The sequence below is a fragment of the Chiloscyllium punctatum genome, chromosome 31, assembly GCF_047496795.1.
Source record: "Chiloscyllium punctatum isolate Juve2018m chromosome 31, sChiPun1.3, whole genome shotgun sequence".
Lineage (NCBI taxonomy): Eukaryota > Metazoa > Chordata > Chondrichthyes > Orectolobiformes > Hemiscylliidae > Chiloscyllium > Chiloscyllium punctatum.
The window spans coordinates 72909927-72923907 of NC_092769.1; the positions used below are offsets into that span (position 1 = coordinate 72909927).

The 13981-nt window shown below is 51.2% G+C and overlaps 1 protein-coding gene across 1 annotated transcript; it reads left to right on the forward strand.

Annotated features, from left to right (window-relative positions):
• The first annotated feature begins 1063 nt into the window (after positions 1 to 1063).
• On the forward strand, positions 1064 to 13236 carry LOC140457185 (potassium channel subfamily K member 1-like). Its single transcript, XM_072551245.1, has 3 exons — positions 1064 to 1464; positions 3481 to 3876; positions 12986 to 13236. Exons 1-3 carry the CDS (start codon positions 1134 to 1136, stop codon positions 13234 to 13236), a joined length of 978 nt encoding a protein of 325 aa, XP_072407346.1. The 5' UTR covers positions 1064 to 1133.
• The last annotated feature ends 745 nt before the right edge of the window (positions 13237 to 13981 follow it).

Sequence of the window (13981 nt, forward strand, 5' to 3'; positions counted from 1 at the left end):
CCCTATCTAGATGAACCAGATGGTCATTTCCAACAATGAGGTGGGGAAAATGTCTGTGATAACTCGGCCATTGGGTATGTCTTGGGCTCAGATCAGTAGATTCACATGGTGTTGAGCTCAAAGATTGGCCTCAACTTCATTGAATGCTAAGTAGTTTAGGGCAAATTGGGGTGGGGCTGCTGAACGGCCTTCTCTTTCCTACACCGGTATCGTGTGGTCCAGACATGAAGAAAACCAGAAGAAAAAGATAACAGGACAAACAGGCTGAATGGTCTCCTCCAAATCCAGGATTAAAATTAGGAGCAAGGGAGGAACCGAGAAACTCTATTAATTGATTTTGTATTTTAATCTCTCTGGGCGCTTGTCGGATGCATGAGTTCAGCTGACTCTGGGAAAATGAGCAACTTTTAGACTTGGGATGTCAGCAGATGTTGCTTCCAGAGCCGGAGAACTGAAGCCTGGGGCTGGAGTTGGGGAGAGAGAGAGAGAGAGAGACCCCAGGGCTGGGGGAAGAGAGAGAGAGAGCGAGAGAGACCCCAGGGCTGGGGTGGGGGTGGGGAGGGGAGGGGTAGAGAGAGAGAGACCAAGGGTTGGGGGAAGAGAGAGAGAGAGAGAAAGAGATAGAGACATCTAGGCCAGGGTTGGGTTCGGGTGGTGTGTCCAGGGCTGGGGAAAGAGAAAGAGAGAAATCCCGGGGCTGGGGGTAAAGAGAGAGAGAGAGAGGGAGAGAGAGATAGAGAGAGAGAGAGAGCCTAGGGCTAGGTGGAGAGAGACCTCAGAGTTGGGGGTAGAGAGAGAGAGACCCCAGGGCAGGGGACAATGGATGTTTTTGACCTCATCCCTTTGTGACATCCCTGAGGGACACTGAGAGTTGGATTGAGACAGAGGGAGAGAACGAAACGTATTTTGGAAACAGCAAGAAATTTCCTTCCCCAAGTTGTGACAGAAGTTTTTGTTTTGTTTGTTCTTAACCTCTCCCAAGGGGAGATGGAGCTCATTCTGCAACCCAGCTCCTTGTGCCCAGCTCTCTCCAATGTCCTGAAGACCCAGGTGGAAAGCTGATGGCCCACTGGGAGCTGGTGTGCCCACTGGGAGCTGGTGTGCCCACTGGGAGCTGGTGTGCCCACTGAGCCATGGCAGAGCACCGTCCACGCTGTGACCTTAAGGCCTGCTACTTCCTGAAGCTAACTCTCTGCTTCCTGGTCTACGTGCTCTTCGGCATGGTGGTCTTCTCTGCTATTGAGCAGCCTTGGGAGGTGCAGATGAGGAAGGAGTTGGTCGAGATGAAGTCCACCTTCTTGCAGCAGCATGGCTGCATCCCGGAGCCAGAGTTGGACGCTCTTCTGCACAGGGTGATCACCGCCAGCAACTACGGTGTCTCGGCCTTGAGGAATGCTTCTGATGACCGCAACTGGGACTTGGCCTCATCACTCTTCTTCGTCAGTACTGTGCTCACCACCATTGGTAAAGAATAACCCTCTCTCTCTCTCAGTCATCTTACTGTTCGTCTCCTCCTCCTCTCCCATCCTTCACCTTCACACCCTCTATCCTGGCCTGCTGTACCTCTCATCTCTTCCCTCACCCCTCTTTCTCACTCCTCTCTGTCACTCCACCCAAAAGCACCTCTCTCCCACCCCACTATCTCTCCCTTAACTCTCTGATCCATCTGTCTCTCCCTCTCTCCCACCCCACTATCACTCCCTTCTCTCTCTCTCATCCGTCACTCCCTCTCTCCCACCCCACTATCTCTCCCTTATCTCTCTCATCTATCTGTCTCTCCCTCTCTCCCACCCCACTATCTCTCCCTTCTCTCTCTCTCATCCGTCACTCCCTCTCTCCCACCCCACTATCTCTCCCTTATCTCTCTCATTCATCTGTCTCTCCCTCACTCCACCCCACTATCTCTCCCTTATCTCTCTCATCCATCTGTCTCTCCCTGTCTCTCCACCCCACTATCACTCCCTTATCTCTCTCATCCATCTGTCTCTCCCTCTCTCCATCCCACTATCACTCCCTTCTCTCTCTGATCCATCTGTCTCTCCCTCTCTCCCACCCCACTATCTCTCCCTTCTCTCACTCTTCCATCCGTCTCTCCCTCTCTCCCACACCACTATCTCTCCCCCCACCCCATTCTCTCTCACTCCTCTCTCACTACTCTCTGTCCTCTGTCTCCCTCCCCTACACTCTCCCGACTGTCCCTCACTCCTGATATGTTTGCTGTTATTATTCATTACATTGAGTACAGGGAGTTGGGAGATCACGTTGCGGCTGTACAGGACATTGGTTAGGTCACTTTTGGAATACCGCATTCAATTCTGATCTCTCTGCTATAGGAAAGATTGAAACTCGAAAGGGTGCAGAAAAGATTTACAAGGATGTAGCCAAGGTTGGAGGGTATGAGCTACAGGGAGAGGCTGAATAGGCTGGGGCTGTTTTCCCTGGAGCGTCGGAGGCTGAGGGGTGACCTTATAGAGGTTTATAAAATCACGAGGGGCATGGACTGAATTGACTGTTCTTTTTTAAATTCTCTTGAGGGATTTGGCTGACTGGACCAGCATTTATTACCCATCCCTAGTTGCCTAGAGAAGGTGATGTTGAGCTGCTTTCTTGAACCACTGCAGTCCATGTACTGTAGGGATATCCACAATGCCATTAAGGAGGGAATTCCAGGATTTTGACCCAGTGAAGGAACGACCGATATATTTCCAAGTCTGTATGATGAGTGGCTCAGAGGGGGATTGATGGGGGGTGGCTTTCCTAAGTATCTGCTGCCCTTGTCCTTCCAGATGGAAGTGGTCGTGGATTTGGAATATCTCAAGACATATGGCAAATTTCTGCAGTCCATCTTGTGGATGGCACACACTGCTGCTACTGAGCGTCAGTGGCAGAGGGAATGGAGGCTTGTGGATGCGAGGGTTGCTTTGTCCCTGGGTGGTGTCGAGCTTCTTGAGTGTTGTTGGAGATGCCCCCACCCCCCCCCCCAATCCAGGGGCAAGTGCGGAAGATTCCATCACACTCTTGACTCCTACCTTGTTGATGGGAGGGACAGGCTTCGGGGAGTCAGGGGGTGAGAGTCATTCACTGCAAGATTCCTAGCTTCTGAGTCGCTCTTGTAGCCAGTGTCTGGTCAATGTTGAGTTTCTGATGATCCCGAAGAGTGGAGAGGCGGGGGGGGGATTCAGTAATGGGTAACGCCATTTGAATGTTAGGGGCCGGTGGCAAACTGGTCTCTTCCTGGAGATGGGCAGAGGCTGGTATAACTGTTTCTGTGCTGTACGTCATTTCTGCTCCTGGTTTCTGCTGAGGGCTGATTCCGGGGCAGATTTGCAGCGGTAGGTGAATTGGGAACATGTTCAGAGCGATGAGGATAGAACTGCAGAGTGGGGTTTATGGCCCAGCGTGTCTCTTGTCGGGGTCTCTGTGAAAGGGGTGGCGTTGGCAAATCCTTCCTAACCTATGATTTCTCTCACTTGTCTCCAGGTTACGGGCACAGTGTTCCCTTCACTAGTGGAGGCAAAGCCTTCTGTATGCTGTACTCGGTGTTGGGGATTCCCATCACCCTTCTCCTGCTCACCAGCGTGGTGCAGCACCTTATGTTCTACGTGCACTGGGTGCCCATCACGTACATCCACACCCACTGGCGCCTGGCCATGCCAGTGGTGGCCCGGATCCATGCCCTGGTAATCGGCAGCGTGGTGGCTGGTTGCTTCTTCCTGATCCCCGCGGCAGCGTTCACGGCTTTGGAGGAGGACTGGGATTACGTCTCGTCTCTCTACTTCTGCTTCGTCTCCCTCAGCACCATCGGCCTGGGGGATTATGTTCCGGGCAATTCCCGTTACCCCAGCCTTCGGAACCTCTACAAGGTCGGCATCGCATGTGAGTCATGGAGATTACGGACACAGCCCCTTCGGTCCAACCCGTCCATGCCAACCCGAAATCCTAACCTAATCTAGTCCCATTTGCCAGCCTTTGGCCCATATCCCTCCAAACCCTTCCTATTCACATATCCATCCAGATGCCTTTTAAATGTTGTCATTGTACCAGCCTCCACCACTTCCTCTGGCAGCTCATTCCATACATGCACCACCCTCTGCGTGAAAAAGTTGCCCCTTAGGTCTCTTTTATATCTTTCCCCTCTCACCTTAAACCCATGCCCTCTAGTTCTGGAACTCCCCGACCCCAGGGAAAAGACCTTGTCTATTTACCCTATCCATGCCCCCTCATGATTTTGTAAACCTCTATAAGGTCACCCCTCAGCCTCCGACGCTCCAGGGAAAACAGCCCCAGCCTGTTCAGCCTCTCCCTGTCGCTCAGACCCTCCAACCCTGGCAACATCCTTGTAAATCCTTTCAAATGTCACAATGTCCTTCCGTTAGGAAGGAGACCAGAATTGCACACAATGTTCCAATAATGGTCCAACCAATGCCCTGTATAGTGGCAACATGGCCTCCCAATTCCTGATGAAGGGCTTTTGCCCGAAACGCTGATTTTCCTGCTCCTCGGATGCTGCCTGACCTGCTGTGCTTTTCCAGCACCCCTCTGATCTAGACTCTGGTTTCCAGCACCTGCATGTCCTTGCTTTAACCTCCCAACTCCTGTACTCAGTGTAGTTGCTTGGCTTGGGTAGGGGGCTATCGGAGGGGGTGGTGGGTGCTCCCTGTCAGAAGCTTCACTGTGGCTCAGTCCTCAGAGCTTCACACCTCACCTTTGGAAAGGTGGGGGAGGGGAGTGGGGGGGGGTCCAAGCCTGTCCGATGTCTCCCCTTTCAGGTGAGAGGTCAAACTGAGGGTCCCGTCTGCCTGCCCTGGGGGTGGGGGTGCATAGAAGGATCCTGTGGGCAGCTCATTGCGTTGAAAAGCCATTTGCACTCACCCCGGTGTCAGTGATGGTCCCTCCACTAACCTCACTAACTACAGAACCGATTTGTGGTGGGGACCTTCTTGGGTGTAAGCTGGCTTCCCGCACCACCACCAACATGCCCAAGCAGACTCCTCAGCAGGCCGGGGGGGGACAGCGGGAACATCGCCAACCGGCCGACAATAAGGTGCTAAGGACGCAGGTTCGAATCCTGAAGGGGGAGGCTGTGAGCTCGCTAGAACGGGGTGTGGAAGTTCAATATCGAGGGGCTCAGTTTAGGTGAGATTGACATGAGGTGAGTGGCAGATTGTGGATAAATGGGAAAGTCAGTAGGTAAAACAGATTGGCCGAGCGTCATTTTAGTCGCTGGTAGATTGGCAAAGTGGACGTGTAAAGGGTCCCCAAGCAATCTGTGAAAGCAAGCAGCTAGGAAGGCCAAGAGGGGAGGAAATGGCCTCGTGGTATTATCACCGGACTGTTGACCCAGGTGATGTTTCCAGGTTTGAACCCCAACTCTGCTGGAAATGTGAAGTCAATAAAAATCTGGAGTCCGATGAATTCACTGTTGGAACAACCCATCTGCTTCACTAATGTCCTTCAGGAAAGGAAACCACCATCCTTAGCTGGGATGGCGTCAGTGTGAGTCCAGACCCACAGCAACATGGCTGACTCTTAACTACCTCCTGGGCGATTCGGAATGGTCAATAAATGCTGGGCCTGGCCAGTGATGCCCTCATCCCACATGAATTTTTTAAAAAGTACATCGGTCTTCCTTGCTGGAAGATTTGAGTAGAGGAGCAAGGAAGTATTTCTGTGGCTGTATCATAACCTCTGGAGTATTGTGTATAGCTTTGGCTGCCTTACCTCAGGAAGTCGTTACTGGCCATGGAGAGGGAAGCAGACTGGTTTGTCGCACGAGGGTCAATTGGTTCAACCGGGCCTGTATCCACTGAGGCTGAAGAAGGACGAGAAACATCTAAAGTTCCGCCGGTGCTGGACAGACGGAATGCAGGGATTGCACGTCCTCCGTGGGGAATTCTCGAACAAAGCGGTGACAAAACTCAGTTTGGGACTGAGATGAAGAAAAAGTCCTTCCCTCAGGGTGGCCACCCATGTGGAACTCTCTACCACAGAAGACTTGTGGAGGCCAAGTCGCTGAATATATTTTCGGGAAGAATTAGATCGGTTCCCAGAAGATAAGGGGGTCATGGAATTTAGGGAGAGGGCAGAGGTTTGGTGTACTGCTGGAGGATCGGCCATGATTATGTTGTATGAGGAAGCGGGCTTGACGGGCCGAATGGTCATTCCACGTCAGGACTACGTTTCTCAGATTGGCTTTAAAGCACTTTGAGGTGTCCTGGCTTTGCGAAAGGTGCTACATCAACCTTGTGGCTTTGTCATTACCCTCTCCTGTGAGCGGTCTTATCATCTTGTGTTCAGGAGTGACCCAAAGTTTAACTCCATTGAAGGTCTCGATGATAGTGTCCCGGGTATGGGTGCCACCAGTTCTGAAGGTGACCTGTGAAGACACTTGGTGAGATGGGGACCAGTTGAAATCATTAACTTAAGAGAGAGTAAACAGACAAGGCGAATAACTGGGCTCCTCAGTCAGTTGTACAGCTCGGGGTCAGTTAGCTCAGTTGGCTGGATGGTCGGCCTGCAATGCACAATGACAACAACAACATGGGGTTCAGTTCCTGTACTGACCGAAGGCACCTTCTCAACCTTACCCCTCACCTGAGTCACAGAGATGGACAGCACCAAAACAGACCCTTCGATCCAACTCGTCCATGCCGACCAGATATCCTAACCGAATCTAGTCTGATTTGGCTCATGTTCCTCTAAATTCTTCCTATTCATATACCCTTTTAAATGTTGTCATTGTACCAGCCTCCACCACTTCCTCTGGCAGCTCAATCCACACACACACCACCCTCTGAGTGAAAAAGTTGCCCCTTAGGTCCCTTTGGAATCTTTCCCCTCTCACCTTAAGAGGTGACCCTAAGGTTAACCTCACCTCCAGCTTTGTCTCTCTCTCTCTCTCTCTCAAATGAGAGAGTGGCACTATGGTGACTTGACCTAACATAATACACACTTTACTCCTCCTTTTCTCAGCTTACGTGATTGACAAAATCTCCCACCGCGAAGCTCACCCACGCGCTAAATCTCTGAAACAAACCCAGAAAATACCGGAGGAACTCAGCAGGTCTGGCAGCATCAGTGGAGAGAGGGAAACAGTTAATGTTTTGAGTCCGGTGTGATTGAAGACAATCTTGAGAGGCTAAACTTCTGATGCCGGGAGATTTCTGTTTATAAAACAGACTTGCTGTCAAAGTGGATGAATTCACACAATACTGCATCTGGCAGAATGTGCCTACTCACTCAACCTGTCCCCTTACAGACCATCTCCCTCACCTCGATAACTTCCTCTCCTACCTACCTTGAAGGTGTTAGTAAATTTAGCCGCCATACGCTCAGCCATTGCACCTGAGTCGTTGACAGAGATTGCAAGTAGTTGAGGAGCTAAACGTTGATCACCACAGATTATCCACTCCAAAAATCTCATTGTCTGCTTCCTGTTCACTAGCCAGTTCTTTTCCTGTGCTAACATGTTACCCCGCAACTCAATGTGCTTCAAAGGTGTGTACCAACTATGGTTTTTGGCAGCTTGGCCTTTTTGTTTTGGATCAGAGTGGTGCTGGAAAAGCACAGCAGTTCAGGCAGCATCTGAGGAGCAGTAAAATTGACGTTTCGGGCAAAAGCCCTTCATCGGGAATACCTCTATTCCTGATGAAGGGCTTTTGCCCGAAACGTCGATTTTCCTGCTCCTCAGATGCTGCCTGAACTGCTGTGCTTTTCCAGCACCACTCTAATCCAGACTCTGGTTTCCAGCATCTGCACTCATTGTTTTTACCCAAATGTTTTTACGGAAATCTAAGTACACCACATCTACCTGTTCCACGCTATTGACTGTGAATGTTACTTAAAATCATAGAATCCCTGCAGTGTGGAAACAGGCTGTTCAGCCCATCGAGTCTGCACCGACTCTCCAAAGAGCATCCTACCCTAACTCCATAACACCACATATACCATGACTAACCCACCCTAACCTGCACATCCCTGGGCACGATGGGACAATGTAGCACAGCCAATCCACCCTAACCTGCACATCCCAGGACACTATGGGACAATTTAGCACAGCCAATCCACCCTAACCAGCACATCCCTGGGCACTATGGGACAATTTAGCACGGCCGATCCACCCTAACCTGCACTTCCTGGGCACTATGGGACAATTTAGCCTGGCCAACCCACCCTAACCTGCACATCCCTGAGCACTATAGGACAATTTAGCATGGCCAACCCACCCTAACCTGCACATCCCTGGGCACTATGGGACAATTTAGCACGGCCAATCCACCCTAACCTGTACATCCCTGGGCACAATGGGGCAATTTAGCACGGCCAATCCACCCTAACCTGCACATCCGTGGGCGCTATGGGACAATTTATCACGGCCAATCCACCCTAACCTGCATATCCCTGGACACTATAGGACAATTTAGCACGGCCAATCCACCCTAACCTGTACATCCCTGGGCACTATGGGGCAATTTAGCACGGCCAATCCACCCTAAACTGCACATCCGTGGCCACTATGGGGCAATTTAGCATGGCCAATCCACCCTAACCTGCAAATCCCCGGGCACTATGGGACAATTTAGCATGGTGAATCCATCCTAACCTGCACATCCGTGGACATTATGGGACAATTTAGCACGGCCAATCCACCCTAACTTGCACATCCGTGGGCATTAAGGGACAATTTGGCACCGCTAATCCACCCTAACCTGCACATCCCTGGGCACTATGGAACAATTTAGCCTGGCCAACCCACCCTAACCTGCACATCCCTGGGCACTATGGGACAATTTAGCACGTCCAATCCACCCTAACCTGCACATCCCTGGACACTATGGGACAATTTGGCACCGCCAATCCACCCTAACCTGCACATCCCTGGGCACTATCGGACAATTTAGCCTGGCCAACCCACCCTAACCTGCACATCCCTGGGCACTATGGGACAATTTAGCACGGCCAATCCACCCAAGCCTGCACATCCCTGGGCACTATGGGACAATTTAGCACGGCCAATCCACCCTCACCTGCACATCCCTGGACACTGTGAGACAATTTAGCACAGCCAATCCACCCTAACCTGCACATCCCTGGGCACTATGAGACAATTTAGCATGGCCAGTCCACCCTAACCTGCACATCTGTGGGCACTATGGGACAATTTAGCATGGCCAATCCACCCTAATCTGCACATCCCTGGGCACTATGGGACAATTTAGCATGGCCATTCCAACCTAACCTGCACATCCCTGGACACTATGGGACAATTTAGCACGGTCAACCCACCCTAACCTGCACATCCCTGGGCACTATGGGACAATTTAGCACGGCCAATCCACCCTAACCTGCACATCCCTGGACAGTATGGGACAATTTAGCACGGTCAATCCACCCTAACCTGCACATCCCTGGGCACTATGGGACAATTTAGCACGGCCAATCCACCCTAACCTGCACGTCCCTGGACACTATGGGACAATTTAGCACGGCCAATCCACCCTAACCTGCACATCCCTGGACACTATGGGACAATTTAGCACGGCCAATCCACCCTAACCTGCACATCCCTGGGCACGATGGAACAATTTAGCACGGCCAATCCACCCTAACCTGCACATCCCTGGGCACTATGGGACAATTTAGCACGGCCAATCCACCCTAACCTGCACATCCCTGGGCACTATGGGACAATTTAGCACGGCCAATCCACCCTAACCTGCACATCCCTGGGCACTATGGGACAATTTAGCACGGTCAATCCACCCTAACCTGCACATCCCTGCGCACTATGGGACAATTTAGCACGGCCAATCCACCCTAACCTGCACATCTCTGGGCACTATGGGGTAATTTAGCACGGCCAATCCACCCTAACCTGCACATCCCTGGGCACTATGGGGCAATTTAGCACGGCCAATCCACCCTAACCTGCACATCCCTGGGCACTATGGGACAATTTAGCACGGCCAATCCACCCTCACCTGCACATCCTGGGCACTATGGGACAATTTAGCACGGCCAATCCACCCTAACCTGCACATCCCTGGGCACTATGGGACAATTTAGCACGGCCAATCCACCCTAACCTGCACATCGAGACAGTTGGGAGAGTGGTCCAGGAAATGGCTGATGTAATTCAAATTGTGCAAATGCGAGGTCTTGCACTTTGCGAAAAAGAATACAAGCCTGGACTACTTTCTGAATGGTGAGAAAATTCATAAAGCCAAAGTACAAAGGGATCTGGGAGTGTTAGTCGAGGATTCTCTAAAGGTAAACATGCAGGTTGAGTTTGTGATTAAGAAAGCGAATGCAATGTTGTAATTTATCTCAAGAGGGTTGGAATATAAATGCACCATTGTGCTACTGTGACTTTATAAAGCTCTGGTTAGGCCCCATTTGGAGTACTGTGTCCAGTTTTGGTCCCCACACCTCAGGAAGGACATACTGGCACTGGAGCGTGTCCAGCGGACATTCACACGGATGATCCTCGGGATGGTAGGTCTAACATATGAGGAACGGCTGAGGATCCTGGGATTGTATTCATTGGAGTTTAGAAGTTAAGGGGAGATCTAATAGAAACTTACAAGATAATACATGGCTTGGAAAGGGTGGACACTAGGAAATTGTTTCCGTTAGGTGAGGAGACTAGAACCGTGGACACAGCCTTAGAATTAGAGGGTGTCAATTCAGAACAGAAATGCGGAGACATTTCTTCAGCCAGAGAGTGGTGGGCCTGTGGAATTCATTGCCGCGGAGTGCAGTGGAGGCCGGGACGCTAAATGTCTTCAAGGCAGAGATTGATAATTTCTTGATGTCACAAGGAATTAAGGGCTACGGGGAGAATGCGGGTAAGTGGAGTTGAAATGCCCATCAGCCATGATTGAATGGCGGAGTGGACTCGATGGGCCGAATGGCCTTACTTCCACTCCTATGTCTGATAGTCTTATGGTCTTATCCCTGGACACTATGGGACAATTTAGCACGGCCAATCCACCCTAACCTGCACATCCCTGGGCACTATGGGGCAATTTAGCAAGTCGAATCCACCCTAACCTGCACATCCCTGGGCACTTTGGGACAATTTAGCACGGCCAATCCACCCTAACCTGCACATCCCTGGGCACTATGGGGCAATTTAGCAAGTCGAATCCACCCTAACCTGCACATCCCTGGGCACTTTGGGACAATTTAGTACGGCCAATCCACCCTAACCTGCACATCCCTGGGCACTATGGGACAATTTAGTACGGCCAATCCACCCTAACCTGCACATCCCTGGGCACTATGGGGCAATTTAGCACGTCCAATCCACCCTAACCTGCACATCCCTGGGCACTTTGGGACAATTTAGTACGGCCAATCCACCCTAACCTGCACATCTCTGGGCACTTTGGGACAATTTAGCACGGCCAATCCACCCTAACCTGCATATCCCTGGGCACTATGGGACAATTTAGCACGGCCAATCCACCCTCACCTGCACCTCCCTGGGCACTATGGGACAATTTACCACGGCCAATCTACCCTAACCTGCACATCCCTGGGCACTATGGGACAATTTAGCACAGCCAACCCACCCTAACCTGCACATCTTTGGACTGTGGGAGGAAGCCGGAGCACCCGGAGGAAACCCACGGAGACACGGGGATACTGTGTAAACTCCACACAGAGTTTTCTGAGGCTGGAATCAAATCCAGGTCCCCTGGTGCCGTGAGGCAGCAGCGCTGACCACTGACTCCACTATGCTTTTCCTGTACTTTAACCCTGCGTCTAATGTCCCTGCTGTAACCTCCTTGATAACAAACTTCCCTGCAAGATTCCTGCTCAGTCTCTCCCACCTCACTCAAATAAAGGTGTTACGTTTATTATTTTCCGACCCTCTGGGATATTCCTCAGGGATTTTACTCCTCTGTCCACAGCCCCAAAGGGGACAATGACACATGAAAATGTCTTCACTGTTCCCCAGGCCAAGAGCGCGGTGGGTTTGAGTGACCAATTATTTGCAGAAACAAGTTGACAAATTGCTAGCCGTTGGCACTAAATGACGTCTCGGTTTAGTTTTACATTTTTCACAAATGTACGTTGAAAAAGGCCCGCCCTCAGACAGAAGTCCTTTTGTTTTTGAATCTTTTCACGGGTAAGCTTATTAACCTCCTCCAAATAGGATTTGTCAGAAGGAGCTTAAAATGAGATCTTCTTTCCCCTTGGGTGAGGGGTTGGGAAGGTGGTGTTCATCGGCCAGGGGAGTTCAATCAAAAGGGAAAGAGCAAGGACTGGTGTGAAGTGAAGGGAGATCCGTTTTGGGGCAGGGTGTGTTTCTGTCTTGAGGTGGATGCAGCAACTTTATCAGGGCACAGCAAGATCCCAGGACGCACATTCCCTTGGCATTGACTGAGGGAGGATTTTTGTCTCAGACCTTGGAAGAACGCCCGATTTTAATTCCAACAGACTTTTAAGCTGTACCTAACCTCGTGCTGTTCCTGTCCTGGGGAGTGTTTGATGGGGGACAGTGTAGAGGGAGCTTTACTCTGTATCTAACCCCGTGCTGTCCCTGTCCTGGAGAGTGTTTGATGGGGGGACAGTGTAGAGGGAGCTTTCCTCTGTGTCTAACCCCATGCTGTCCCTGTCCTGGAGAGTGTTTGATGGGGGACAGTGTAGAGGGAGCTGTACTCTGCATCTAACCCCGTGCTGTCCCTGTCCTGGGAGTGTTTGATGGGGGACAATGTAGAGGGAGCTTTACTCTGTGTCTAACCCCATGCTGTCCCTGTCCTGGGAGTGTTTGATGGGGGACAGTGTAGAGAGAGTTTTACTCTGTATCTAACCCCGTGCTGTCCCTGTCCTGGGGAGTGTTTGATGGGGGGACAGTGTAGAGGGAGCTTTCCTCTGTATCTAACCCCGTGCTGTCCCTGTCCTGTTTGGACGGTAGCGGGCAGGGTTAACCAGAGTGACTTTGCCTCCCTGAAAGTGTACCTTTGCCCACGTGCAGGCTACCTGGTGATCGGACTGGTCGCTCTGCTGGTGGTTCTCGAGAGCTTCTACGAACTCCAGGAGCTGCAGCGTTTTATCAAAGTCATCATGGGTCACCCGGACAAGGAGGGACAACTGCGCATCACCGAGCGTGAGGTAGCCATCACCAGCTCAAACCTAGACACCACGGGCTGTGAGGAAAACGCCAACGAGGGTGGCAAAGTGGACAGGAGCGCCAACGTGGCATCTGAACCCTCCCCGGAGCAATGACCCCACCGACCCAGAGCACTGCACACCATTCAATTGGCTGGACATCATCACCCTCAGAGGCATAGTGACGTCAACAAGGGCTGCCTGTGAGGATGGATCCAGGCCTTTTCCCATGGTGCTCCACCAGGACAGAGAGCATCTGTTCAACCCCCTCGAGTCCCTTCACACTTCTGTGTGGGCACCTCGTCTGGCAAGTGTGAGTGCCCCATTTTGCAAACACAACGCTGGTCTCGTTCTTATTTAAAATTCAACATTGTATGAAACTATAAATATATAAATAATAAAGATTACCGTGAGTTGCTTGGATGCTGCTTCCTGGTCTTGGCTGACATGGATAGGACACTGCCTTTTGGATCCAGCCCTCCAACGTTCACTGCCATTCTCCTGGTGTTAATCCAGCTCCCTCTACACTGTCACTCAGTAACCCCTCTACTCCCAGAGCCCTGTATTACTGACTGTAACTCTACTAATGTTAATCCAGCTCCCTCTACACTGTCACTCAGTAACCCCTCTACTCCCAGAGCCCTGTATTACTGACTGTAACTCTACTAATGTTAATCCAGCTCCCTCTACACTGTCACTCAGTAACCCCTCTACTCCCAGAGCCCTGTATTACTGACTGTAACTCTACTAATGTTAATCCAGCTCCCTCTACACTGTCACTCAGTAACCCCTCTACTCCCAGAGCCCTGTATTACTGACTGTAACTCTACTAATGTTAATCCAACTCGCTCTACACTCTCAC

What these genes read in the sequence shown, in the direction of transcription:
- LOC140457185 (XM_072551245.1), top strand. Translation starts at nt 1,134, where the DNA reads ATGGCAGAGCACCGTCCACGCTGTGACCTTAAGGCCTGCTACTTCCTG. An exon ending in TACTGTGCTCACCACCATTG is followed by an intron (nt 1,465 to 3,480) that starts GTAAAGAATAAC and finishes ACTTGTCTCCAG; the next exon opens with GTTACGGGCACAGTGTTCCC. An exon ending in CTACAAGGTCGGCATCGCAT is followed by an intron (nt 3,877 to 12,985) that starts GTGAGTCATGGA and finishes GCCCACGTGCAG; the next exon opens with GCTACCTGGTGATCGGACTG.